This window comes from Tachysurus fulvidraco, chromosome 15 (assembly GCF_022655615.1).
Source record: "Tachysurus fulvidraco isolate hzauxx_2018 chromosome 15, HZAU_PFXX_2.0, whole genome shotgun sequence".
Taxonomy (NCBI): domain Eukaryota; kingdom Metazoa; phylum Chordata; class Actinopteri; order Siluriformes; family Bagridae; genus Tachysurus; species Tachysurus fulvidraco.
This window is the reverse complement of record NC_062532.1, coordinates 11,763,577-11,790,793: the sequence shown is the minus strand read 5'-3', so window position 1 is coordinate 11,790,793 and position 27,217 is coordinate 11,763,577. Positions and strand designations below refer to the sequence as shown.

At 37.5% G+C, this 27,217-nt stretch overlaps 3 protein-coding genes across 4 annotated transcripts; 1 reads left to right on the top strand and 2 right to left on the bottom strand.

The window, feature by feature from the left end:
• The first annotated feature begins 2,436 nt into the window (after nucleotides 1-2,436).
• On the top strand, nucleotides 2,437-15,927 carry cnn1b (calponin 1, basic, smooth muscle, b). Its single transcript, XM_027141581.2, has 7 exons — nucleotides 2,437-2,638; nucleotides 6,041-6,162; nucleotides 6,479-6,545; nucleotides 7,834-7,971; nucleotides 11,398-11,514; nucleotides 12,037-12,183; nucleotides 12,585-15,927. Exons 1-7 carry the CDS (start codon nucleotides 2,579-2,581, stop codon nucleotides 12,822-12,824), a joined length of 891 nt encoding a protein of 296 aa, XP_026997382.1. The 5' UTR covers nucleotides 2,437-2,578; the 3' UTR covers nucleotides 12,825-15,927.
• A 274-nt stretch (nucleotides 15,928-16,201) lies between these two features.
• elof1 (elongation factor 1) lies at nucleotides 16,202-19,508 on the bottom strand. Its single transcript, XM_027141294.2, has 4 exons — nucleotides 19,357-19,508; nucleotides 18,069-18,199; nucleotides 17,714-17,784; nucleotides 16,202-16,621 (listed from the first exon to the last, which is right to left on the bottom strand). Exons 2-4 carry the CDS (start codon nucleotides 18,182-18,184, stop codon nucleotides 16,557-16,559), a joined length of 252 nt encoding a protein of 83 aa, XP_026997095.1. The 5' UTR covers nucleotides 18,185-18,199; nucleotides 19,357-19,508; the 3' UTR covers nucleotides 16,202-16,556.
• A 1,931-nt stretch (nucleotides 19,509-21,439) lies between these two features.
• Nucleotides 21,440-24,372, bottom strand: tmem205 (transmembrane protein 205). 2 transcript variants are annotated; one of them, XM_027141278.2, is made up of 4 exons: nucleotides 24,242-24,372; nucleotides 22,807-22,915; nucleotides 22,287-22,450; nucleotides 21,440-22,156 (listed from the first exon to the last, which is right to left on the bottom strand). In XM_027141278.2, the coding sequence occupies exons 2-4, from the start codon at nucleotides 22,904-22,906 to the stop codon at nucleotides 21,854-21,856; spliced, it is 567 nt and encodes a 188-aa protein (XP_026997079.1). In that variant the 5' UTR covers nucleotides 22,907-22,915; nucleotides 24,242-24,372; the 3' UTR covers nucleotides 21,440-21,853. The 2 variants fall into 2 exon arrangements, with proteins under 2 accessions (XP_026997079.1, XP_047657228.1); XM_047801272.1 differs by having other exon boundaries at nucleotides 22,807-22,920; nucleotides 24,242-24,361.
• Between the last annotated feature and the right edge of the window lie 2,845 nt (nucleotides 24,373-27,217).

Below are 27,217 nucleotides of genomic sequence, written 5' to 3'. Positions count from 1 at the left end.
CCTTTGCACATCTACTATATGCAGTTGTAACTGATGCAGTGCCATAGCAGTTCCACTTTTTTTACTTGCAGCAAATGTCCACAATATCACTTATTTTTTGTCCAGTGGCACATACTAGGGAACATTCGGAGCTACAGAGAGACTTTAGCTGGAGGCAAACTAATCAGACTCAGCGGCACTGTAGCACAGTTTTCTTTTTCAGTGTTGTCTGTGTGATGTGTGGAAATTTGATATAAAACACCCCCTTTTTTGGCAGGGTTGAGAAAATTATTCATTTATCTAACAGCCAGAGAAGTCTATATAGTTTCTCCACATCACCTGTGTGTCATACTCAATGTGGTCGAGACAAGACAATAAGTCTAAAGTCCAAAAGTGATCCTTAATCACCTTTTTTTCTACAATAAACCTAGTGGAACAAGTTGTGCATGAATAAAAACATTCTACAGCTAAAGAATCAAATAAAGAGATATTAGTTTTCTTCTTGAAACAAAATCTGCAACCATTTTATTGCTTGTTCTGGGTTCAAATATTGTGACCATAAAGAGACACATACTGTACATCACATTAGTATTGCATATTCATTCTACAAAATGACGTGTGTGATCACACTGGATGTATTTCAGATTGTTTGACCTACAGGGTGCTCTGGCTCACTGGGTGACGTGTTGTGGTAAAAGAGGAAAACCAGTAATGGGAGGCAGCACAACCACCTATCAAACCATTTTTGAAGAGGAGCTCATGATCAGCAGGGATTAATAACAATGTGGTTAAGCCTACTGCTTCTATTTAAAGAATGTTTTGGTGTGTCCACTGTCATGTAGAATAGTCCAATAATAACAAATTAAAAATGCTGTTTTAACATTCAATCAGTCTTATTTAAAGTATTATAAAAGTAAACATACATTTTTATCATCAACAACCTCCACTCTTATAGGAAAGCTTTCCACTATTTTTTTGTGTGTGTGGTTGTGGGCATTTGTGATTCAGCTACACAGAACATTAGTGTGCTCAGTCACTGATGTAGGATGAAGTGGTCTGGGGTGCAGTCAACATTTCAGGTTATCCCAAAAGTGTTCAGCAAGGTTGAGGATATATATATATAAAGAATATATGAAATGGTGACATGGAAGTCTTTATTATCGTCACATATACATTACGGCACGGCGGAATTATTTTCTTCGCATAACCCAACTGAGGGGGTTGGGGTCGGAGTGCAGGGGCAGCTATGATACAGCACCCCAGGAGCAGGGAGGGTTAAGGGCCTTGCTCAAGGGCCCAACAATGGCAGCTTGGCAGTGCTGGGGCTTGAACCCTTATCCCTCCAATCAACAACCCCAGAGCCTTAACCACTTGAGCCATGGTTCAGCACCCTTGGAGCAGGAGGGGTTAAGGGCCTTGCTCAAGGATCCAACATTGATAGCTTAGCAGCTTGTAGGCCTGAACCCTGACCTTCTGATCAGTAGCACCCTGACCACTGAGCTATCACGTACCCACAAACCATGTAAATTATATAAAGGAAAACTTCAGAATAAAATAAACTAGATCAATTTTATACTGAAATATTTGTGATGTGATTGGTGCTAATGCGTCAGTTGTTGGTTGGCAGTATTTTTATTTCTATGAGAAGCTAATGAATGTAGGAATTTCTATGGAATTAAATGGAACATAAGGGATTACTGCCTGGTTTTCCTGTAAACTCCTACAAATTAGCTTAGCTTGACAAGATGAGAATAGATTCTTTTCCCACTCACTATTTTCCAGTGATGTTCAACATCAACAATGAGAAATCCAACATAAATGTGGTGGGACAACAAACCCTGGACTCAAAGATCCAGAATATACTGTAAGGCAAGAGAAGTACAATTGTTACGGCAAATATTTGACGATCGACAAGATTGCAGGAACTGTAGTTTTGGACAACTTATTAGCATAAAAGCTGAAGTTTTTTTATCGCTTGCAGACAATGAGTTGAGAGAGCTGGGAAGACTCAAGCACTAAAGTGCTGCTGCATCGCTCTGTTTAGGTAGAGGATGTAGTGAGGGCCAAATACTGTTGGGTTCACTATCAGCAGGGGAAATGTAATAAACCTGAGTGAAAACTTGCTGTGAAAGAAAAGTCAGACTTGGAAAGTCTGTGTCTGTCTGTTGATGCAAACATTTTTTATTTTATTTTATTAATATAACTTTTTTAATATGATGATCTACGTGTCTGTTTGAAGGGCTTTATGTAAACAGAAGTACTAGAGCAGCATATTTGAGGACAAATAAGGGGCATCCGTAAAATTCTATTCAGGGTGGAAAAAATGACAGCGGCTGAGTTTTAATACCATCCTGCTGACATCACCGGGAGAAAGACGTAACGCGCGGATTGGACGACGATCCCTGACCAATCGCCGCGCACGGCGGACACGCGCAGACGGGAAGAGTTTAAAAAAGATTGGGGGAAAAGTGTGGCGTTGTGACGCTTCTCCTCATGTGGCGGAAAACGGAATAGTAACCGAGGAAGCAAACACCCCCCCAACATCAGCACCGGGCTCAAATCTGACCACAGATACCACAGACTACAACAACTATTAAAAATGTCACAGCACTTCAGAAGCGGTCCAGCTTTCGGACTTTCAGCGGAGGTGAAAAGTAAGGTAGGTTGGATACGTGTCGGTGTCTCGCGCTAGCCATGTGTACGGTATGTGACGGGAGCGCGCGAGGCGCATCGGGGCTTTAAACCAGGAGGCGGTGGCTGCTTTGGCTTTGACACGCCACAGTGCCAAAACATTAGCGCACTGATTCTGTCTTCAGGGTAGTTTATACTGAGCCTGTGCGTAAAGAACAAAAAAAGGGTTTCCAAGTGTTATGGGAAACTTTCCCGTTTTTTGCATGACCAGGCTTTTGTGGGGACTGAAAAAGAATAAAAGTCTTCAGAGAGACAGTGACAGATGTCATCACATTCATCACAACTCACAAAAATATACTGATTTTAATGACTGTGTTTAAAAAACTGCAAAATGTTTCTCAGTAGTTACTGAGGTTAAGTCTAGGGCTAGGTGTAGGTTTCGGCATATACAGTATGTGTGTGTGTGTGTGTGTGTGTGTGTGTGTGTGTGTGTGTGTGTGTGTGTGTGTGTGTGTTTGTGTGTTACTCACTTATCCATGTCACTGGTCTGGTGCCATCAATGGTAAACATTTTTTCCATATACATTTTAAAAAGAAATTAGGATGTAGTGATGTACCGCTAAAGCCCTATTCTGCTCTACATCAGGTCAAATACACACACCAACGGTACAAATGATGTACACTTTGATTGTATCACTCCATCATCAAGGAAAATTACCTTTATTTCATAGACCATGTTTGTGTAAACGTATATCTGGATGTTTGCGAAACCTTTGTGAATGTCGTACGTTTATCTCCCTCTATTTAGTTTGGTGTTTACTTCCTTGGTATTTTTTTCCTAAACTGACAAAAGGGGTGAAATCTCACATTAGTCTTATTTATTTCTTTATTTCAACAGATATTGAAATATTTTAAGTATTTAATAAAAATTTTTAATGTTCTATGTACAGCTTCATTTGGATGAAGGAGTTACTGCTCAGTTCCTCTAGGAATCCCTTTATACCTATTCAAGAGTATTTTAATTCATTTTATAAACCTTTCGTAAACTACCCGAAGAAACGCTTCTTCAGTGTACGTTTATTTTTTTTATGGCTTGCACATCGAATAGAACCCAAGTACGGATATACTATACCTCTTCCACACGTTAAATAGAGTGAGCATTATATATTCTACATCTGACAGCTCACAGGCAGTACAAACTTCACCAGTCAACATCAGCATTGTTAGCCAATGATTAGCAAAATCGACAGAATTCATTTTAGGTTAGACATTTGTCACTGAACTGACATTTGTAGATACATTTTGTGACTCACGGCTTACTCAGGCTTGACCCTCACACATGTCAGATAGGCAACAGGAACCTGCTAATGGTCAAGAGGTTCACTCTAGATAAATTATAACACACACACTGTTAAATCTGTGGTATATCTTGAATCTTGGGTCTTGAGACCCAAACTGTAATGTTGTTTGTATTATAATTGCTCATCATTTCTCCTCTTGATAACTATGTCTTCAGACAGGAAGAGGTTTGGGAGAAGAGTAATAGACAACCTTGCATGAGGATATTACAAGTATATATACATGAAGAAGTCTGAAAAAACTGTAATGAGGTACACATAGGAACAGGATACACACTGCCATATTTCCCAGGTGTTCTTTCCTTCTGAATGACAGGCCTGTGACTTTCTGTTCCCCAAATAAGGAAGTATACAGCTCTCTCTGAGTCCACAGCCTCAGGAAAGTGGCGTATTGTAAACACTTTGTGATTTAGGTGGAGCACCGCAAAGCAGCCTAGCCTAAGAAAGCAAAGATATGAAACCACAGAAAAACTCTTGCCCTACCATCAACTGAGCATTTGCTGTTTTCTTGGACCATCATTACTTCAGAATGTAGTGAGTCTTGAAAACAATTTGTCAGGATTGCAGCTGAGAAAGAAATACTCCAGTAATTTCAGTCTGGGCTACCACACTTTTCAGAAAGACATTTATAACCTTCTTTGTTAAAGTGGAGCATGCTTGTCTGACTGATAAACAGTTAAACAGTCCTCGACTCAAGATAACCCATAACAGCTTGCACACCATGTAGAAAAAGAAACACGGGAATGAGGCCGGTTTTGACTGCATTCCATTTGCCCATAGTGAGGGAGAAAAACAACAAAGGAAGGCCTGAGCAGAATTCTTTGGCCGGAGACGACAGCTGTCCATCTTGCGTCCTATAAACAGACGTGGTTGTTAGTGTGTGAGTGTTTCGCTTTAAAAGGACAGCAGTACTTGGGGTGAGAGAATGTGTGTGTGTGTGTGTGTGTGAGAGAGAGAGAGAGAGAGAGAGAGAGAGAGAGAGAGAGAGAGAGAGAGAGAGAGAGAGAGAGAGAGAGAGAGATGGTGGAATAGTCAGATGATAATGTCTAGACAACTGTGTGAGGTGTGAAAGAGAGTGTATATGGTGTGTATGTATATGAGAGAATGCAAGCCAAAGAAACTGTATGTGTGTGTGTGTGTGTGAGAGAGAGAGAGAGAGAGAGAGAGAGAGAGAGAGAGAGAGAGAGAGAGGTATGTTACTCCCAAGTTTGGTGTGCTAGAGTGGAAGCCATGCAAACCCCTGCTGCTTTGAAATCAGTGTTATTTTTGGCACTCTCTCTCTCACTCTCTCTCTCACTCTCTCTCTCTCTCTCTCTCTCTCTCTCTCTCTCTCTCTCTCACACACACACACACACACACACACACACACACACACACACACACACACACACACAGTTTTCAGACACAGAGGGCACTAACATTTCAAAAAGCTTAAACATGTCACAAAAATACAACAATATTTGAATGTGACTATGTTTATGTAGGAATGTCTATATTTCATATCGCTCCATCTCATGGCTTGTATTTTAAAAAGCCTCTTGCTTAAAAAAAGAAAGGGTGATCATATTTGGTCAGATAATAGTGTTGAAATTTGTGGACATTTATTAACAGAAATGTCTTGATGGGATATCTGTTTATAAACTATGGTCACTAGGATTTATAATATGGCTAAACAGAATTGTGTAACTAAAGTGTCATGTCTTAGAAATACAGTACATACAGGAATTTTCCAGAAAGCATGAGATGATTCATGAGATCGTTCTTGAAATCTCGAAGAACCTACAGTTCTAAATGATTGATTTTGGGGAAGCTCTTGTCCTCCTTTTGTTTATAAAACACATCATCCTGGTAGCTGGTGTGATGATTTTCTGTGTAGTTGTGACCTTGTTCAACTGATTATTCCAATAATTAAAGGGCTATAAATTAAACAGTGTACTAACCCTAATGTATTAAGTCAGTAATAACAACACGCTACAAAGGAAGCTATAAAATGCCTTTGCCTGTTGTTTTCAATATTTGATAGAAATACTTTAAAAGTTCTACAGTGACCCCTGTTTGACATTTGACCTCCAGCTTGCACAGAAGTACGACCCTCAGAAGGAGGAGGAGCTCAGGCTTTGGATCCATGAGGTGACAGGGCGCAAAGTCCCAGACAACTTCATGGAGGGCCTTAAAGATGGAGTCATCCTGTGCGAGTGAGTAACAGCTCTATAACTGCTAACTACAACTGCTAACCGCTAACATAACTACAGAGATATAATGATCACGCATAACTAGTTGTCTTAACATGCTCAGCATTCGGAAAACACCTGTGTGTTTATTTTAAACATGTCGATGTGCCGTCAAAATGTAAATGTAAATTCACCAAAACATTCTGCTCATATATGTGGTAATAATATGTAACATAACTACATACAGTAAATATTATAAATCTGAAAATAAATCTTTCTCTCTCTCTCTCTCTCTCTCTCTCTCTCTCTCTCTCTCTCTCTCTCTCTCTCTCTCTCTCAGACTCATCAATGCTCTCCAGCCTGGCTCTGTGCGAAAGATCAACAACTCCACTCAGAACTGGCATCAGGTGAATATTTTTTCCTCAAAAAAAAATCTCTTTGCATTCTCTATGCTTTCCTATGGGTGTATAATAATTCCTAGAGATTTTATCACACACCACAGCTCCAAAATCCCTCTGTAAACTCAGTGGTCAGGCAAATATCTGGATGTAAGTGCTGCAAAAGGTTAAATCTACATCTGAGAAGGTTTTGTCCATACTTAAACTAATACACTCAGACCCTACACTCTATGCACTCATTGCCATATTAGGCTATTTAGTTCAACTATATACCAGAATTGTGAATAGTAAATAATAGAAATGCACACTGGTTGAGATGCCAGTCTGTCAAAGGACACAATTCAAGCATATTTGGTGGTGAGGGAAAGCTAGAGAACCCACACAGATGCAGGGAGAATTTGAAGAACAACACACAGACAGTAAACTAAGCTCAGAAAAAGCAGAAAAATCTGAAACTGTGTAATGCAGCTTCATTCAGTATGAATACTGTCATGACGTGGGGCAGGAAGCAGACCCAGATGCAGGATAGTAAAAGCACAACAGGGTTTAATAACGAAAGAAACACTAAACAGGACACGGACTGAAGACAGGACAAGACAACAGTAGATTCCGCGCTGCCATCGGCAACGCGGCACATTTAAATACAAAACAATGATGACACAATGAGGAGCAGATGTGGTGACAGGGAGGAGCAAACGAAGGCGGGGCAGACACGTGACGAGAAACGTAAACAAACAAATGCACGGGGCCAAAGTCCGGGCTCAATCATGACAAATACATTCTGACAATAGTTTTGGATGTGCAGTTCTTGGTAAGATTAGCCTTTGCAATACAGAAGTTTCACAGAAGCCAACAAAATGTACCGATGTTTAAGTATATTTAATGTTCTGTGAGACTGAAAGATGGATGTTTTTGAAAACTGTAGTTACTGTAGTTTATGTCACACCAGTGAACTCAATAAATTGCACATGAATGTCGGTCAACTGTGCTGTAACTTTAGCTAATGGCTCTTAAATAAAGACAAAGGAGCCATTCCAGATCTTTTGCCTTGTAATATATTGTGTTTTTCTTTTTGTCTTTAATAGACAGTTACCGTATCATTGTTTTTTCATCTGCTAAAAAAACAGATCTGTTTGTAACACATGTTGTGTAATTTCTTCCTCCATAAAGAGGACACCACTCATTAATTCCAGATTTGAACAGAATTTGTCATGGCACTGATCTGCTCTGTGTTGTAATTGAATACTGTATTCAAAGACAGCTTTGACTTTTACATAAGTGTTTCTCTTGTTTGCAGCTGGAAAATATAGGCAATTTTGTCCGAGCCATTCAGGATTACGGTCTGAGGCCACATGACGTCTTTGAGGCAAACGATCTGTTTGAGAATGTCAACCACACGCAGGTTCAGAGCACTCTGATCACACTGGCTGGGATGGTAAGCGAACTACGAGCATAGCATTCCTGAGTAGATCTATTATCCGTGCGCACCATGTGCATAACATTTTTTGCATGACTATGAATTAGAGCCTCCGTTCCACACTCTCTCATTATGAACACATGCTTGTGGGAATAGAATAAAGAATGAACAGTGATCTCATATTCAGTGCTAGAGAACACAAGTGTGTAACTTTGTCATTTTTTTCTTGACCGTCACCTTTCACGTGACCCAAACACATCCAGGCTTTTTAGCACTCTCTGAGCTGAAGGGCTTTTTTTCCTTTTGGCAGTTTTTTGAATGCTAATAATAACTTTTATTTGTATAAGTGATTTTGTGCATGTGAGGCAGTGATTTCCTGATCTCCTCCAAGAGTTCTTTGTAATGTTTATGTGAGGTAGACACAATAGTGGAAAGACCAGACAAAAACAGACCTTGCAGTAAAACTCTGTTTAAAGAAACCCTTTGAGAAACTTATAGCGAAGAAAAAATACCAGAAAGATTCCTTGGATTTTATTATACTGTGTACATGTGCTTCTTATTATATTGAATATGACTAAAATGTACTCCTCGATATATTGTAAGAAACTATACTAATTAGGGTTAAATTTGGTAAATTTAGTAAATTTGGCTCAATGGTTAAGTCCCTTGAGCAAAACCCTTAACCCTCTGAGCTCCATGTGCTCTGACCTCAAATTCCTAACAAGCTATGCTTTCACTATGCTCTAATGTATATGTGAAAAATAAATGGTTGCCATCCTGATTCCTAAATCTTAATGGCCCACTATCAACACATTTAATCAGGCCGTAGCCAAGTAATTATGATATAAGGATACAGCTAATTACACACAGGTTTCTGTAGTAGCCAAATCGGTGTCTTTATAAACAAAAGGTATGTAAAGTCATCTATTAGTCATGAGATTTCTCATGAGAGGAACCAATGTACACAAGCTGGCATAATGACCAGAAAAATGAAATCATCATGCAGAGAAATATGACATGAAATAAAGCTAAATCTTTATTTCTTGAAAAAAAAATTCATCTCACTCAAACCTTCTACATGCAGAAAAGTTCATTCAGTCATGCCAAAAGTTAATACAAGTTTACTAGTTTACTAATATAAACGGAAATATGTCAACCGTAAAGTGTATGTATAGTTTACTTTTTACACACTAGAAAGTATTTCTGAGTATAGAGTGTTTTTACTTACAGTAGGTTTACAATGTGAGCATTGTACTGATAAAATACAGTCAGTGTTAAATGACTGCAAAACCTCAGCCAACAGGTCTTTAAATGTACTGTATAAATAAATGGCACATGAAACTAACCATGAAACAAGAGGCAGAACAAATTACAAATGTCAGAATCAATTCAGACCTGCTTAAAAACCCAAGCCAAGCGGGACAGTGGTGAAGTATACAGCCTGTTGTTGGGCAATCTCTGACTTCAATTCACAGAGAATTCATTACAGAATGATAGCTTTTGTGTGTTGTGTGTTGAACCAGCTGGATTCTGAACATGCCTCATGTACTAACTGTGTCATTAAAAATGTAATCAGCCAATAACATGCACTAAGAAAGGAATAAATCACAACAGGCCTGTTTTTACATGTGAAATGATTTGATGATTCAATGATTCATCTTCCATGTGCAGCAAACTTTATTCCTCTAATACCTCATCACTTTGCTGACAATTACATTTATTATATTTATTAAAGAGCAATAATTTCTAGCCTTTTATGTAATGGTGTGGAATAGCTGCAAAAGGAAGTAGCGAAAGGAAGTTTGTTCTGTCCTTTTGTTTAGATACTTATTTTTCTTGTGATCTGAAGATAACAAAAGTTATTTTCTTGTAATCACATTTTTTATGTCTCCATAATAAAAAAAGAACGTTTTGCCCGAGATCATGATTTATTTTTCTGTTGATCTCGTGATTGCAAAAGTTATTTGCCGAGATCAAGTAGCATACTGTCGTTGTTGTGGCCAGTGGTTAAGTGTTATATAATTGGTATCATGACGATTCTGCAGTAAATATAAGTTGACAATGGAACTGACCTTTAAGAAGCACCATTTTAGGATCAATATAATGTCCATGACTGAACTGTTGTAGATTTTCTGTTACAGGTTTCCTACTCAGACAGACTCTTGAAAGATCCTAATTTGGAAATTTTCTAGCGCTGATAAACACAATCCCAGACAGAGAAATATAACTTTACTGATCCCAAAGGGGAAATTTGGGGGGAAATATACAGTAGTGCAACTTCAGACAGTTGCTGAATTAACCCTAATAGGAAAAAACTCTACAGTATTTTCTTTTGTATTAACACCTGATTAAAGTAAAGATGGTGTTATTTATCATCTACATCTTATATACCTATTAATGCATTTTGACATATTAAAAAAAATAAGCTGTGGGAAAACAACTTCATTATCTCAAGATCACAAGAAAAATATGATGTGATCCAAAAATAACAAAATAATAAATAACTTATGGCCTTTTTGGACTTTCCCTCAGTAGGACTGTTCTTTTCTTGCTCTTGAAATGAATAAGAAAAAAAAATAAATAACAGCTTGTTATTTCACTAAGGAAATGTCCTGAATCCTCAAGAATCATCTGGTAGAAAACGTACTGAACGTTACAAAGAACCAAACCTGAAAACTTTTCTCATAAATGTTAAATAAATATCTCCTGACACATATATCTTTCATTTATACAGCGTTCTTTATTAAACATGTGACAGCGGCCATTTTTCAGAATTTTGATAAATTGCATCAATCTAAATTTACACCTGTTATGGAAGTCCCACATATGCCTGAAAGCTTGTTTGCTGATATATCTGTCAATTTATCAGTTTTTCTCATTTGTAGAAACCCATGGGATAAAATATAACCACATTTTCAACTTTGTCTTGAAAGTGTCAACAATTTATTATGAAAGAATTATTTTTAATCTTAATGTGATCAACATTTACTATTAAAACTATTAGAATTTTATTTAGACAATTTGCTTAAATCAAACTTGTGCCTTTGATTTATTATTATTATTATTATTATTATTATTATTATTATTATTATTATTATTATTATTATTATTATTATTATTATAGATTATGTGGAATATCCACCATACAGATGCCTGTGAATGAACTATTACTGTAGAAATGATGTATCAGGTGTAATTATGTATTAATGAGAGCATTATAATGAATTAAACAATAATGCTGAACAGACTTACTTACAAGTAATATCATTTTAGCCCCATCTTGCTCTAAAGTAATTATAGCCATACATTTCCCCATAGCCATACATACCGATTTCAAGGAGATTCATTTGAGTTTTACTGTATAGCCAATAATGCTGGGGAATTCCATTTTGTAATACATGTCATTAACTGTGAGTTAACTGGAGCTTCTTTTGCTGTATGCAGTCTAAATCTAAAGGTGTCCATACTAAATCTGACTTCGGGGTGAAGTATGCGGAGAAACATCAGCGAAGGTTCGCGCCTGAGAAAATGAAGGAGGGGCGCAATGTTATCGGCCTTCAGGTCAGGCTGCGTTTCCGTGTCTTATTTTTGTTCTAGTTAAACTTTAATGTCTTAATATTTACACAGGAAACAGTGGGAACAAATGAACAAATACATTGATCCAAATATGTTCTGCAAAATCCAAAAAAACATGAGACAGTGGCTGAGAAAATAAGATAAGATAAGATAAGATAAGATATTCCTTTATTTGTCCCACTATTGGGAAATTTCTATGCTACAGCAGCAAAAATATATATATAAAGAATAAAGACACAATATAATATACAGTATATACAAAAACAAAAATGTTTAAAAAGAGTAGTGGTTATACTGAAGACATATTGCACATAGGTAATATTGCACATTTTTAAAGATTTCTGTTATTGTATATATTTAAAATGCTTTGTTATTGTTTATTATTGCAGTAGTGTATAGATAAATGTAGTGTGTGTGTTGTTTTACTCTCGTTGGTTTCTGACTTTGTGGACATTGTGTAATGAGACTGATAATGCTTTGGTTGGTGTTTTATTTGGGCTCATTCAGATGGGGACCAACAAGTTTGCCAGCCAGAAGGGGATGACATCATACGGCACAAGGCGTCACCTCTATGACCCCAAAGCTGGCATGGAGAATCCTCTGGACCAGTCAACAATCAGTCTGCAGATGGGAACTAACAAAGGAGCCAATCAGGTGCTTATAAAGTGTAACATCCCTGCTTCATGTTATTAGAACTATGATATGTTTTGTAATGTTTCGTACATGTTTCGTACATGTTTCGTACAGGTATTGTGGACTAGTGAAAGAAACATTTTGCAGTTTTTACTTGTAACATATTGTAGTTGCTAGGTCACATATTTAACTAGCTATCTGCTTATTAATTCCAAGAGGAGGCAAATTGTAAACTTTAAATTATTTGTTGTCTAATTTATTTCCATTGCATTATTGGTAAAACCTTCATACACTCATATTCAGCATATGACCAAAGGCATGTGGACACCGGGCTATCACACACATAGTGTACAGGCCTAAACTATTGTTAGTTTAATTTTCAACAGTAGTTAGTTAATCTTATTTTTGTTATTTCTCCACAGTCTGGAATGACGGCACCGGGCACCAAGCGACAGATCTTTGATAAGAAGCTGGACATGGAAAGCTGTGACACTTCCACTGTCTCACTGCAGATGGGTACTAACAAGGTGGCTTCTCAGTCGGGCATGACTGTCTACGGGCTCCCGCGTCAGGTCTATGACAGAAAGTACTGCACTTACCCCGAAGACTACATGGACAACGGCCAGGACATGCAGATTGACGGATACCAGTACTCTGACTAAGACGCCTTCACACCACTGCATTTTTAACTCACTCATTTCTTGCCCACTTTTTTAAAAATGTAAACCTCATCCTGCAAGACCACGCAAACTGTTAACAGTTATCCATCAAACCAGAACATTAGGTCTGATTTAAGATGGAATAAAAATAATGTTTGTAACAGTTGTTATTTTTTGCCACGGGCTGCCCCCGCTTCTCACTTTTTTTCGAGTGTAGCAGCTTCCTGTCACCACTTTGCATGTTTTTAGCAAATGGCCAAAACTATGCATCAAAAAGGTCAGTGAAAAACATTTATGATGCCTTATATTTTGGTTTGATTTGAAATATCCCCGAAAATCAACTGTTTTGCTGCTGATGATCTCGAGTCTTGAGACGTGAAGTTTGACTTAGAGGAAGTAATATCAAAAGAAAAAGGTTCCACAAGGATGTTATGGTACTAATTAACAGCAAAGCTAAGGACACTCACTAACAGCTAAAAATTCTATCCACCTTCATGGGAGAAGCTTTGTTTGCCTGAGAGGACACCTGAGAAAACACAGCGTTATTCCAGTCAGACAACCAAAATCAAACCTGTCCGTTTTAGGTACCTGCAATTTGCAGTCAATGTTGTGTTCTCTCTCTCTTTCCTTCTGTCTTTTGCACTATAAAGCATAAGAAGATGGTTCACAGATGGACATATCATTTAGCCGTGAGGCTTTAAATCAAGCTAAAATCTGCAGGTGCATTCAACATGACACAAAGAATGTAATGTACACCACTCCAGTATTGCATGGCTTTTTGAAAGTGTGTAAAATGTGATAGATTGTTTCCATTACAGCTAATTGCTAAAACACACTCTGTGCCTTGAATAATAAATTCGTCCTGTTCACTTCTGTTCATATGCAGAAACACAACCCAGTGCAGCACAGTACAGATTAACCAGAGTTCACTTTTTTAAAGTAAGGTTTTGTAAAGTAAGGAATTCTAAATGGACTTTGATCAACGGTTCAGAACTAGTCACAGAGGGACAGGGTTTAGCAGTGGGTGGTGAATTCGGTGCTTAGTTATTAACTGGCGAGCTAAATCAGGGGCCATGGAAAAGCGAAAACATATGGCAACAAAACTTACACAGAAAGCAAATCTCATCCTGTAGTCTGGTAAACAGACATCATTACATGAATACCTTTCTTTAAAAAAAAGTCATAGAATTTTTTTTTTCCTGTTGGAAATCAGCAAATCAAAGTGTTTAGAAATGATTACAGATTGCAGCCTTCAAGGTCCTAAGGCTTGTGGCTGGAAAAGTGTAGAAATAAGAGCAGAAAAGTGGACCATATGCCAAAGGCAGAGCATCTGAGGCAAAGATGAAACTGTGCTGGACTCTGGTCCATAGACAAACTTATTATTTGTGCCTAATGTACATTGTTAGAAAAGCAAAATTGGTTAAAAAAAAAAAAAGTTCTGTGTTTCTAAAGGAGATACATATGGAATTGTTTTTTCAAAGTGAATCCCTCCTATGTTAGTCTGTACAAAGAACTTTTTACCAAAGAGTGGTAGGAGTAATCATCTGTGGTAAGGGTAAGTCTTCAGAATCATCACGGCTGAGGAGAATGTGATAAAAATATACACTGGAGTCATGTGAACTGGCTCTTTTACAACAAAAGAATTCCTGATTAAATGCAAGATGACATTTGGGCAGCCGGCACCTTAAGTGAAAGATCAGGTGCAGACTGGGTTTCACTAAGGCATAGAATTGCTTAAGTGCTTATGTCCGTATTAGTAAATTCCCTCCAGAGAAAGAACACAGCAACATTCTTACACATAGTTACAGAAGCTCTGCATTACTTTTCAAGTTCACTAGGAATTCAACAAGCCAGTGCAAAAATGCACGGGTTTGTAATGATCTTTAATACGAGTGCATACACTCACAGCAATGTGGTCTAAGGACATAATGAGAAGATGGCGTGCAGACGGTAATATTAGCTTCGACCATAAAGGCCGGACCTAAAAATACTAGAAGACTGATTGCAGCTGAAATCGGAATGTTATTATAATGGCCAATGTATGACCTGGTATTAAAATTAGAAATGATTGGGGTTTTTTTTAATTAAACTGCATGGGACACACTAAAAGTTTAACATTGCTTAATGCACCAGATATTCCCAGACACTTTAATAATAATTGCTGTCTACTATGGAAAGTATGAACCCTCGAGTAAAAAATAATTCACAGCAGTGAGCCGATAAAAGAAAATAATCATTGATTAGAGAAAATGAAGCCTTTGTTTTGTCACATAGACATTACAGCACAATAAAATTATTTGTTAGGAAGTTGGGGTCAGAGCACAGAGTCAGCCATGATATAGTGATATAGAGTTTTAAGGGCCACCAGTGGAAATGAATGATCAGCTACCAGCCTGAAGGTATGTCCATGTAAAGGTTTTGTTCTTCCCATACCACAGATGTTTTCCAGGGCTTTTTTGTTTATGGATTAACGACAAATAGTACTTTTTATCCATTTATAGCTACATTAAACATTGTGGAACACCAATGAAACAAGGTTCTGTTATCAGTTGTTTTATCACTATGCAATATTTTTATCTCTCTCAAAAATAAAGACATAACAATGCAGCTTGTGATGTTATAGATAAACAGAAAAGACCTCCATCCTGAAGACTGAACCTACTTCTGTCTGTCTGTGTTCGTTCCAGTGTTTCATCAGCACCATCTTGTGGAAATATTTCAGTCTGATAGACAGACGCTGAGCTTCATGATGTGCTTGAGACAACTCTGGCCTACAGAACTACATTTATATCCACTTTATTACATAACCCTCTTCCCCTAGTTTCAGGTTTATTTGTGCCAAGGCTTTGCAATAGACTTTAACTCATTGCTAATGATAAATGTCATTCAGATAATTTTCTTTAATGGTTCAACAACTGCAGGTTTTTTTTTAATTATTGAGCATTAGTATCACAGAGGATAACGTTGCTGACTCACAGCTTCTTGAAAGAGTCTCTATTTTAATCTGTGTACCATCTCTCTGCATCCATGTGGGTTTCCTACTGCTTCACTGGTTTCTACTCATTACAAACATGCCAATAAACTCAATATCAAAGTTTGAGCTTGACCCTATGTATCCAGGTATTTAATACAGGGTGTAATCCCAGCCAGCACATACTCCATTTACACCTTGCTCCTTATCAGAATAAACAGTGAAACAGACGTTTCCCCCTTTCGCAAGAACTAACGCCAAGATTGTGGATTAAACAACAGAACCTTTGACAATTCGAATCTAAGTCAGCATACACCTTTACGTGTTTAAGGTAAAGAGCAGCAAAATGTAAAACAACCTTCTTTAAAGCATTGTGCATGTGTAGAAATAACTGCACAGTGACACACGGTTCATTCCTAACAAGGAAGATGCACATATTTTTATTGACATTTACTCAATCAGTCATTAAACATATAAAAACCTAAGCAGCAACTAAAACGTTTAGAAACTAAAAGTTCACAAAAATGTAGGTCAAAACCAGTATTATCAAATGCACCATCTCTTAAATGCACTCAATTTCCTGTGTCTTCACGTTGTGTAATACTAACAAAAGGGAATACAGTGATGATGTGTGACTGAAGACGATTCCATTTCATCAGGAAACAAACTGGATGTTTACAGGATACATTTTGTGATAGAAAAATACAACTTGTAGTCTTGTAGGGCCATGTAGTCTTCTGTGACCTCTGACCCTATGAGATGAGCTACTGATTGGCTGCTTCACAAGCATCGATCCAATCGCTGTAGACATCTACAGGTTCGGAGAGATCTGAGGCAGAAGTTAAGGAGGAATGATACACGAGCTCCGGTCGAAACGCTTCAACTGATGCCTAGATTTCTGAAAAGATTTATGTCCTTCATACAGTGTAGTTTTATTGGCTGCAGGATCAAGTGATTACCCATAGTGCACTGCAATTACATGTCCACTTTAACACTGATTTACAAAAGAAATATTTAATAAAGATTAAGATCAGCCATAAGATTAAAACCATGACATTGACATATATCCAGGTGGGATATATCACACAGCAAATGAACAGTCATGCAGGATGCATTATGAAAAGCTGGCAAAAGCAGTGTGATGCTCTGGACAACATTCTTCTGGGAAACCTTGGGTCCTGGCATTCATGTGGATGTTACTTTGACACATACCAGGTACCTAGTTATTACTGCAGACCTAGATCACCCCCTTGTAGCACTGATATTCCCTAATGGCAGTGGCCTCTTTTAGCGGAATAAAGCTACCTGCTTTACTGGAAAACGTATTCAGGAATGGTTTAGGAACATGACAGGATTCAAGCTTGACTTGACTTGGCCTCCAAATTGGATGGAGCATCTGTGGGAAGTGTCGAACATACGAGTCCGAACCAGGGAGGCTCCACCTCATAACTTACAGGACTTAAATGATCTGCAGTTAACATCTTTGCGACAGATACCACAGCACACCTTCAGAGGTCTTCAGTGTCCGTGCTTTGAGGGGTCAGAGCTGTTTTTGTGGGACCTACACAAATCTACGAAGGTGGTTTTAACATTGTGGCTGATCTGTTTTACACTGCACAGCTCTTTGTCAGGTCTACATGAATTAGCTTATTATTTATTTTCTATTATCTGGAAAATAAATTATTACTATTATTGAACGTTTTTATTTTCTAGACACCCTTAAAAAAATCATAGTCACATATATAATAATTTCCCAAGATTTGATTTCTTCAAAGATTTTAGCAAATACAACAGTTAGGAATAAATTCTAAATATCACCACATGAGAAAATGCTTTACTGATAAACATGTCACATTACAAAGCCCACTGGCTTAAAACTGGCACCAAAAGGAAGATGATTTAAAGTTGGTTAAAAGGATACAGGTGATGGGAGTCTGGAACTCCTCCAAGCACACAGTACAAGATATTATACCCGTGTTTCGACTTCGTTCCCTAAAAGATAGGAGGAACTGTTTACTGAGTACTTTAAAGAGACAGACCAACAATTTTTAGTGTAGCAAAATTATAATTTAAACTCATTTTGAGACAAACAATTGGAAGGCCTTGTTACAATCACATTTTCCTGATCACATCATGTTTGAAAAGGTCAACAATAACGTACTTCATTACACCATTGCTTTGGTCACCTTCATACACAAAACGCCAAAACATTTTCCCCCACATCGGAGTGTTAAATCAGTTGATACTGTGCCAAAACTGTTGCTCTGAAGTCTTACATTTTAACGTCGCAGGATTTCTCGTGGTTACAGAATGGGCAGGTAAACTGTGTGTCCAGGTTTCCAGTCATTTTCTTCTTGGGAGGGGGCTTTCGCTTCGACTTTCTGCGACCCATTGATACCAAATTACTCTGGAAAAAAGAATTCTCTAGTATGGTTAAACAGAAAAACTATCACCACACCTCCTCATACACAGTTAATACAGCAGTGTTAAGTGAGCGTAAAACCTTCAGGCACACACACTGCACTTCACGGCCAACTTTGGTTTTGTTTTTCTAGACTTTCTTTTCTAAAGTTCTGACCATAGCAGTTGTTTGTGCCCGATGAGCTGGTTCAAGTATTTCAGAAAGGGATTTTCACCCACGAGTCTTCAAGGTTTACACAGAATTGTGAGACGAAAACAAAAACACAACAATGTTGAGTCTAAAGCTAAAGTGTAAACAGACTCAACTTAACTCTTCAATAAGAGTACTGCAGCACGTGCTTCTCGTTGTCATGGCAACATTGACATTACACTTTGCACGCGCATAAAGAAACATAACGTGAATGTTTACATTCGTTTTTATTATATACATACACATATATATATATATATATATATATATATATATATATATATATATATATATATATATACACACACACACACATATATATATGCGTGCAAAGTGTAATGTCAATGTTGCCATGACAACGAGAAGTATAAGTAAAATTGTATATGAATTTACAAGACAAACGCTAAAATTCGTTATAATTGTGACTGATCTTGAACATTAGTAGTTAAAACACAGTTAAAAGTTTTTTTTAGTTTTTTTTTTTAGATTTATTATCGAAAGTAAAACATGTCGCAAGAAAAACATGTAACGATTAAATATAAACATTATATACACATACAGTCAGAGATGAAGTGAAGTTGTAGCAGCTGTTTCTGCTTTAAACAAGCTAGTAACCATAAGGTTAGTTAATAAGGTTTAAATACAACCTACAGTTAATTAAATAGTACCTTTTACTTTAAACTAAATGAATCGTTTCGTTCGTTTGAGGGGCTGAATTTCAATCTGTATTAACTAGTAAATAGCAACGCGTCAAATTCACTGCTATGTTAGTTAGCTTAGCTATGTGGCTAAGATAAATACAAACTGCACGGTTACAGGAGGCCTTGGCTAAAGCTAGTTCGCAAAGCATTCAAATCTTCTTATCATTTACATCAGCTATGGCTACACTAGTCCTATGTGCTGTGCCAGTGAATACGAATTCTAACAGAGATATACAACGTATAATTTCTTACCGGTTAGGAAATTACAACACTCACACACAGCAAATAAACACGAGAAACTTCCGGGGAAATTCTTCCTTCGTTGAATAAAGCATGTGCAGTCGTTTAAAATGTTGTGGAGCGCCCTCTAGTGTACATCTGCTAAATCCACCAAAATGCTTCGAGTATTGTTACTGACCACATGCATCTCTTCATGGGCACCGTTTACAACAACATCTTGTGGAATATATGCCATGAAGAATTCACTCTGTTTTGAGAAATTAGTAAGGCACTACTCTAGTATTAGTATATTCTATTTAAAGGCTTCAGTGGGTGTAAATGTTTGCTTTTACATATTGTTTTAGACGTCATTTCTTTTATCTCCCCATATTGAGAATTTCTATATTTAAATGGTGGCTAAGAAATCAGCATTGTGCAATATGGGAGCAAGTTCATTTAGTAAAAGTGAAGAGTTGTGATTTCATAAAATTCCCACGAAGCTTCAGATTTTTTGCAGTGGTTTAACAAGTCAAGAAGCTTTTATTGTCATTTCAACCATACTGTATGTACAGTAGCTGTTGCAATACACAGTGTAGTCTTGAAATGAGACAATGTTTCTCCAGGATCATGCTGCTAAAGACAGAGCTATAAGGACTTAGTAAGTAGTCCTAGCCACATAGAGTGCATAAATAAAGACATAAATAACACTATACTATACATTTAGTTTGGACTATACAAGACAAAACAATACAGACTATACAAGACAATACAGACGATGTGATACAATATAGACAGTATGAGTATTAAATATGAATATATGACTGAGTTATGTACATAAGGCGTGAGAAGTGCATGGTAGTGCACATAACAGTATTGTGCAATATTATGCTTTTTTTACATAATATATACAGAAGCGGTAGTGTGTGTAACATATACGGATGACTGACAGTTCTGATCATGCAGTACTTGTAGATGAAGCAGGGAATATAATGATGGTGAGTTGTAAATCGCAGTGATAGGGGGCCTGGGGAAACTGTTCCTGTGTCTGGCAGTTTTGGTAAGCAAAGCTCTGTGCGTTGCAGTCTGTTCCTGTCCTGTTTAGCTCCAAAACCAGACGGTGATGGATGTGCACAGGACAGATTCAATGGCTGCAGTGTAGAACAGCATCAACAGCTCCTGTGGCAGACCATACTTCCTTAATCAACGTTGAAAGTGCATCCTCTGCTGAGCCTATTTGATGATGGAGTTTAACAAAATTATAAACACAACAATTTTGTTTTTGCCCCCATTTTTCATGAGCTGAACTCAAAGATCTAAGATTTTTGAGAAGCTCTGGATAGGCCTATACGGCAGCATGTTCCAGTTCCTCCCAATATCCAGCACCTGATCAACTCTATGCGAAGAAGGTGTATTGCACTGCACGAGGCAAATAGTGGTCAAACAAGATACTGACTGGTTTTCGGACACCCCCACCCCCCACCCCCAATACAGTAAAACTGTATAAAAATTCTCAATATGGGTAGATAAAAGAAATGACATGTCTAAAACAATATGTATAAGCAAACATTTACACCCACTGAAGCCTTTAAATAGAACTCTATACTAATACTAGAGTAGTGCCTCACTAATTTCTAAAAACAGAGTAAATTCTTCATGGCATATATTCCACAAGATGTGGTAAACGGTGCAGAGACGCATGTGGTCAGTAACAATAACTCGAAGCTTCTGGTGGATTTGGCGGATGTACACTAGAGGGCGCTCCACAACATTTTAAACGACTGCACATGTTTTCTTCAACGAAGGCAGAATTTCTGATGTAAATGAAAGGAGATTTGAACGCTTTATTTAACTAGCTTTAGCCAAGGCCTCCTGTTCTCTGGTGTAACCGTGCAGTTTCTGTGTGTTATGTAGTTTAGCTTAGCCAGATAACTAACATACAGCCATGGATTTGATGCATTGCTAGTTAATACAGATTGAAATTTAGCCCCAAACGATTATAATAACTTTACCAATTGTTATTACTGAACCTGCACAATTAATGTTTGCATGTATTTTTATGTATACAGGATATAGGAGAAACTAGTAATGCAACAAAACACACAAAAAAAAAAACACCTTTGTGGTCTGGAGGATTCACTCCAAAAATGTTTATCTTTGCATGTGTAATTATTACATCCGAACAAAATAAAAGCCATCACATTTTTTTTACATTATGAGATTATTTTGTATCAAATATAAAGCCATCATGTAAAACTCTAAAAATATTTACAAGCTTGAACCTATCTTCTACTACAGGAAGATTATATTGCTTGTTTCTAGGTATTAGACATTTTTAAAATGCCTAGAAATAGGCGTAACAATTTTATTTATTTAGAAATTCATATTTTATACAGTAAGATTTTTATGCTATGGTCACTGAATTCTTGTTCAAAACTGAATTAGAGTTGTTCTGCTTTGCCTTTCCATACCTTACATACATGTAGCAATATGTTTACAAGTCTAATTGGTTGTATGTTTTTTGCCAACAACATTATAATGAAGACAGATGAAGTGCCAGGTAGATGAGATTGACGGTGATGCAGGCGAAGCCTATGAGGTTGCTCAGGTTAGACCAGCCATGGTAGTGGTAAAAGCTTTTCCTGTGGGTCTTGTATTTTGGATCCTGCTCTCTGAGTTTGATGTAGCGCTCCCTGTTAGTGGAAAAGCCGATCTCACCACCAAGGCCATGTTCCTGCTCGATCTCCCTCATCACCAGGGAGTGCTCAATGACAGCTGGAGTAAGCCACTGCACATTCAACCCTGCCATGACCACAGCCACGAAGAACAGAGCCATCTGTCAAGAAAAGAAAATCGTGTGTTAGGACCAAATTATCTAACAAGGAAAGAGAGAGAGACACTAAGGACAAAATTTTACCATAAGAGAATTTAATTATAACCTTGAAACTGAAGACCGCTATGCTCACCTGTATAGTCTCATGCAAGTTCAAGAGTTCTCTGGGATGGTAGACAGCATATATGGCCAGGCTGACTGTGTTACTGCCCAGCAAGCAGTAGAAATACATGGGGAAGAGTTTGCTCTGAACTAAACCAAATGTGTGCAGAGTGACTTTGGACAACAACACAAACCCTGAAAGAATCATATCAAACTCTGTCAATCATCTTGTGATCTTCACAAGGCTGCAGTACAAAAATGTCCCTGTAAATCACAGTGAACATCCTGACTTATTTCAATTCAGTGAACATCCTGACAATTTTCATTCTTGATAACCATGTTTCTGTCTGTTTCAGTGAATAACAGCTCCATGAAGCTGCAAGTTTGGTTTAACCATATCGCTTCTTAATGTATTGCAATGTGCATCACAAGTCACCGTTATAATCATTGCATTATTATTATAATCTTGTATGGTTTATACATTATATTCCTAGTGTGTATAGACTGATGTAGTTGCCAATAACAGTGATGGAGGATGAGGATGGTGTTACCTGCAATAAACGACACCCACACCTGCATGCCCCATGTAAACGCCAAGATCAACAGGTGAAACACCTTCACCAGGTCTGTTGGTTCTCCCTCAGTTGCCATTCTAAACTTCTGAAAGACAGACATTACACAAAACAAAAGTATTATTGAATAAGGGCCTGCACCTCCAGGGTTGGGGGTTCAATACCAGCCTCCACCTCTCTGTGTGTGTCTAGTTGCATGTTCTCTCCTTGGCTCTGGGTATTCGGTTTTTCCCACGTTCCAGAAAAACCCCAACATGTTTTAGACTGAATGGCATCTCTAAATTGTCTTATAGACATCACCTATAGGCGGTACAGACATCATGACATCATACATTTGAGTGTTCAGGGATTAGATACCATCAGTAAGAACATCAGGTTGTCGTCACACCCTGCTGCACATCAGAATCAGAATCAGCTTTGTTTCCAGGCATGTTTTCACATGCGAGGAATTTGTTTTAGTGCCAGAAGCTCCACAGTGTAACAGAATGACATATACAGTATAGACGAAATTGTATGTACACATTTACAGGTGTGAAATGTGCAATTGAAGTAAACAGTAAACATTTAGACAATATGCATGTATGTACAGATGTGCAAGTATGAAATGTGCAATTGAGGTATACATAGTACAAATATTACTGTAGGTGTTGTGTGTTCCATGGTGTTAATTGTTCATCAGATGGAACATGTGAAGAAAAAAACGTTCTTCAGTAGAGGTTTTATTTGCAGACTAGTAATAATCAAGGAATACATTTAAGGTGAGAATAAATTAGTGTTGCACTCCATCATAACCCCATGACACCTGACAAAGTCACCTCACACCTTCTTTAGGAGGATACACAGTGAAGGAACTTGACAGACTCTGACATAATGGAAAAAAGAAATAATACAGTTTCAGGTCATGGCTTTGATACGAATGTCAATAAGGGTTTGAAAGATTAATGCACTTTTGTTGGTCTCTACGTGGCTTTTGCAGTTACAGCTCCTTCCGGTTACATCACAGAAGCCAACACACACACACACACACACACACACACACACTCACTCACTCACTCACTCACTCACTCACTCACACACACACACACTCTCTCTCTCTCTCTCTCTCTCACACACACACACACACTCACACACACACACACACACACACACACACACACACACACACACACACACACACACACACACTCTCTCTCTCTCTCTCTCTCTCACACACACACACACACACACACACACACACGCACACGCACACACAGTTATGTAACCGTTATGTTTGTAATGTGAACGTTTAAAACCCTGTGCTCTGTCCAGCCGCTGATATCACCGTGTTTACCCGACTTTATTGTGTGTGATTCCACACAGTTTTAAATCATCTCACACCGCTTGTTGCACGACGCACTGACTAAAAATGACTTACCGATTTGTTTATTCTGACCCAGGATCAGCGTTGGTCACTTAGCAGCCAAACGTTTCCTCGTTGTGTAACGCTCGCTTTCGTTTTGACACGCCTCTAAATTGATGAACGCCAATCATGCACCTGTATTTAAATACATTCGACTCGTTTTGTTCAGCTATTGGATAGAAGAACTGGAGCCTGTGCGAAGCTCCGCCCTTAGATGTGATATCCAGGAAATGCCAGAGTCCAGTGTTTTAAGGTTATACTAATATTTCGACTCATTGTTCATTCTACAGTATATTTATGGATGAAATTGGATCTGTAAAATAATGAGCATCTTTGGAACTTTTTTAATCATTCTGTTTAATGATTTAATAGCATATGTAATATCATACCTATATTGTATTGTTTATATTATTATATTACATTATTTTTAAAGACACACATCACTTGTGAAGGTCCATTATATGGTGAAAGGGTTGTGTACATCTTGCCATCACACCTGTTGTGTTGAAGTAATGAGTATAATTGTATTGAAGGTGTTTGTACACCGTAGCATTAGGTGACTATCTATCATTAGAAAATCCTGCTGAAAATACAAATCATGATCCAAACAGATATCCAAAATGCATGGAGGCCTGGGAGCCCCAAAACTCCAACAACTGCTTTATTGCCAAAATACTCCAATGCATATCAGACAGATGCTGAAACACCACGCAAAATATTAAAAACCTTAGATCTACTAATCATCAACTCAGTAATCAAATACCAAACTTTTTTAAACCATTGCAAAAATATAAAGCTTTGTGGAAATTTGATGAAATCACAAACTTTTACTAAATGAACATGCTGACATATTGCACAATCCTGATTTATTAACCATAATTTAAATATAAAAATTCTCAATGTGCAGCAGGGTGTGACAATAACCTGATGTTCTTACAGTACTTATGGTATCTAATCCCTGAACACTCAAATGTATGATGTCATGATGTCTGTACCGCCTATATGTGATGTCTAAGGTTGGGTGTATAATATTTGGGTGCATGTATCTATTCAACCATTCTCTGTAGTTTATCCTGCACAGGGTATTTATAGCCTATACCAGGGGTTTTGGGGGACACCCAGGTGACGGTACAACCCATCGCATGGCATCACACACACTCATGCACCCATTCATACACTTAAGACATGTATGGAGATGCCATTCAGTCTAAAATGTGTTGGGGTTTTTTTTGGGACTGGGGGAAAAACCAAATACCCAGAGCCAAGAGGAGAAGATGCAAACTCCACACACACAGAGAGGTGGAGGCTGGTATTGAACCCTCAACCTTGGAGGTGCAGGCCCTTATTCAATAATACTTTTGTTTCTGTGTAATGTCTGTCTTTCAGAAGTTTAGAATGGCAACTGAGGGAGAACCAACAGACCTGGTGAAGGTGCATCACCTTCTTGCATGATTATTATTTCCTATATACTGTATACATGAAAAATAAAAGCATAATAGTGCAGGTTCTGTAATAACAATCGATGAAGTATAATCGATAATTAGTTCTGATAAATGTGAAAGCGTTTATATAATATGACAACCAAACCTCTTTCCATTTATTTTTCACTGCATGAGCTTATTTGAAATGAGCACATTTCCTGAAAACATATGAGAAATCAATTTATAAATGCTCTTTAGTATTATACAATTGACAATAAATCGTATTTGTATTGTATGTAAACAAGTGTTATTTGTATTAATAAAAAAAACATAAATTGATGTTGGTTTGGTTTTTAAAGTATAATGGGTGAGTTGTACATGTGTATAACAATTTGTGTAGTTCACATAATCACATAATAAAATCACATAATACGTTTGCAAGTGTGTACGTGTTTTACACTAGAGGGCTCCATTTGCATTGATGTCTCAACATCTTTGATCTCCATGTAACATCTCAGATTTTCCACAATGTTTCATGATGAATCATTGTTGATTCGGCCATGTCCACTAATCATACAATCAATCAGGAAATCAGAAAATTAACTTGCAAGGTTCTCAGGTGAATCAAATTTCCCATGTGACCATCACAGTTGTTTGCACTGAGCAAAGCAAACTTAATTTGAGTAACACAACCCTAACCATCTCCCACAAAAGTCTGAAGATTTCAACAGAGCAATCAGAGTTTGCTTTAGGTTATTAAAGGTGTGCTATAATTTGAAATGAACAAAGGGTCAGTATTAATGTTAACACATTTGCATGCTGTATATGTTCTAATGATGATGATGATGAATGAATAATTATATTTATATATTTAATTTATTTTAACATGAGTCTAAACACGCAGTTTATCTTTACATGAATTCAGTCCAGATGTGACAGTGATAAGAAAAAAATGTAGGCTACTGAAAAGACGTGGAAGAACAGAGGGATGTTTTGGGGTCTCAAATATTTTATAAAATCACAACAAAATGTATAGGGTGGTCCAAGGGCATGTACCCAGGGGAAGAAATTATTTTCTAGAAACAGAACCAAAGCATTCAATTATTTTGACTTTGGGAGTTTATTTACTTCTTATAAGCATTGTTTTAACAGTTTACAGGTCTTACATGATCAAATCTGTGCCAAGTAAATTAGAACTGGAATACGGGATGTCCCTGTTCAACTAAATACAAATACATATTCTGAGCTGTATATATACATATACAGTATATATGAAACCCATGTGTTGTTGTTTTTTTAAATAGTTAAATATATGGCCACCTTATCTTCATTTTAACAATATTGAAAAATATAAGTAATATAACTCTTTCTTAACTTCCAGATTCTACAGGGCTATATGTTAATCTATGACAAACCAAACAAACAAAAACTATATTTTCTCTGGCTTTTTATCTACTGGTTTGTCTTAAATGGCTACTTGAAGATCTGACCAGCTTTTTACATGCATGATTTAATGTATTTAGTGGTGCTGCAGATGCAGGCTGGAGTGCAGAAGTGCTCATGTCTAAAA

Excerpts from the sequence above, each read along its gene's own strand:
- cnn1b (XM_027141581.2), top strand. The coding sequence starts at position 2,579 with ATGTCACAGCACTTCAGAAGCGGTCCAGCTTTCGGACTTTCAGCGGAG. Across the intron at positions 7,972-11,397 it reads TGATCACACTGGCTGGGATG|TCTAAATCTAAAGGTGTCCA; the intron begins GTAAGCGAACTA and ends TGCTGTATGCAG. Across the intron at positions 12,184-12,584 it reads CTAACAAAGGAGCCAATCAG|TCTGGAATGACGGCACCGGG; the intron begins GTGCTTATAAAG and ends ATTTCTCCACAG.
- elof1 (XM_027141294.2), bottom strand. The coding sequence starts at position 18,184 with ATGGGTCGCAGAAAGTCGAAGCGAAAGCCCCCTCCCAAGAAGAAAATG. Across the intron at positions 17,785-18,068 it reads AAATCCTGCGACGTTAAAAT|GGAACGAAGTCGAAACACGG; the intron begins GTAAGACTTCAG and ends CCTATCTTTTAG. Across the intron at positions 16,622-17,713 it reads GTTCCAGACTCCCATCACCT|ATCTCTCCGAACCTGTAGAT; the intron begins GTATCCTTTTAA and ends CTTCTGCCTCAG.
- tmem205 (XM_027141278.2), bottom strand. The coding sequence starts at position 22,906 with ATGGCAACTGAGGGAGAACCAACAGACCTGGTGAAGGTGTTTCACCTG. Across the intron at positions 22,451-22,806 it reads GTGGGTGTCGTTTATTGCAG|GGTTTGTGTTGTTGTCCAAA; the intron begins GTAACACCATCC and ends TGATTCTTTCAG. Across the intron at positions 22,157-22,286 it reads ACTTGCATGAGACTATACAG|ATGGCTCTGTTCTTCGTGGC; the intron begins GTGAGCATAGCG and ends TTTTCTTGACAG.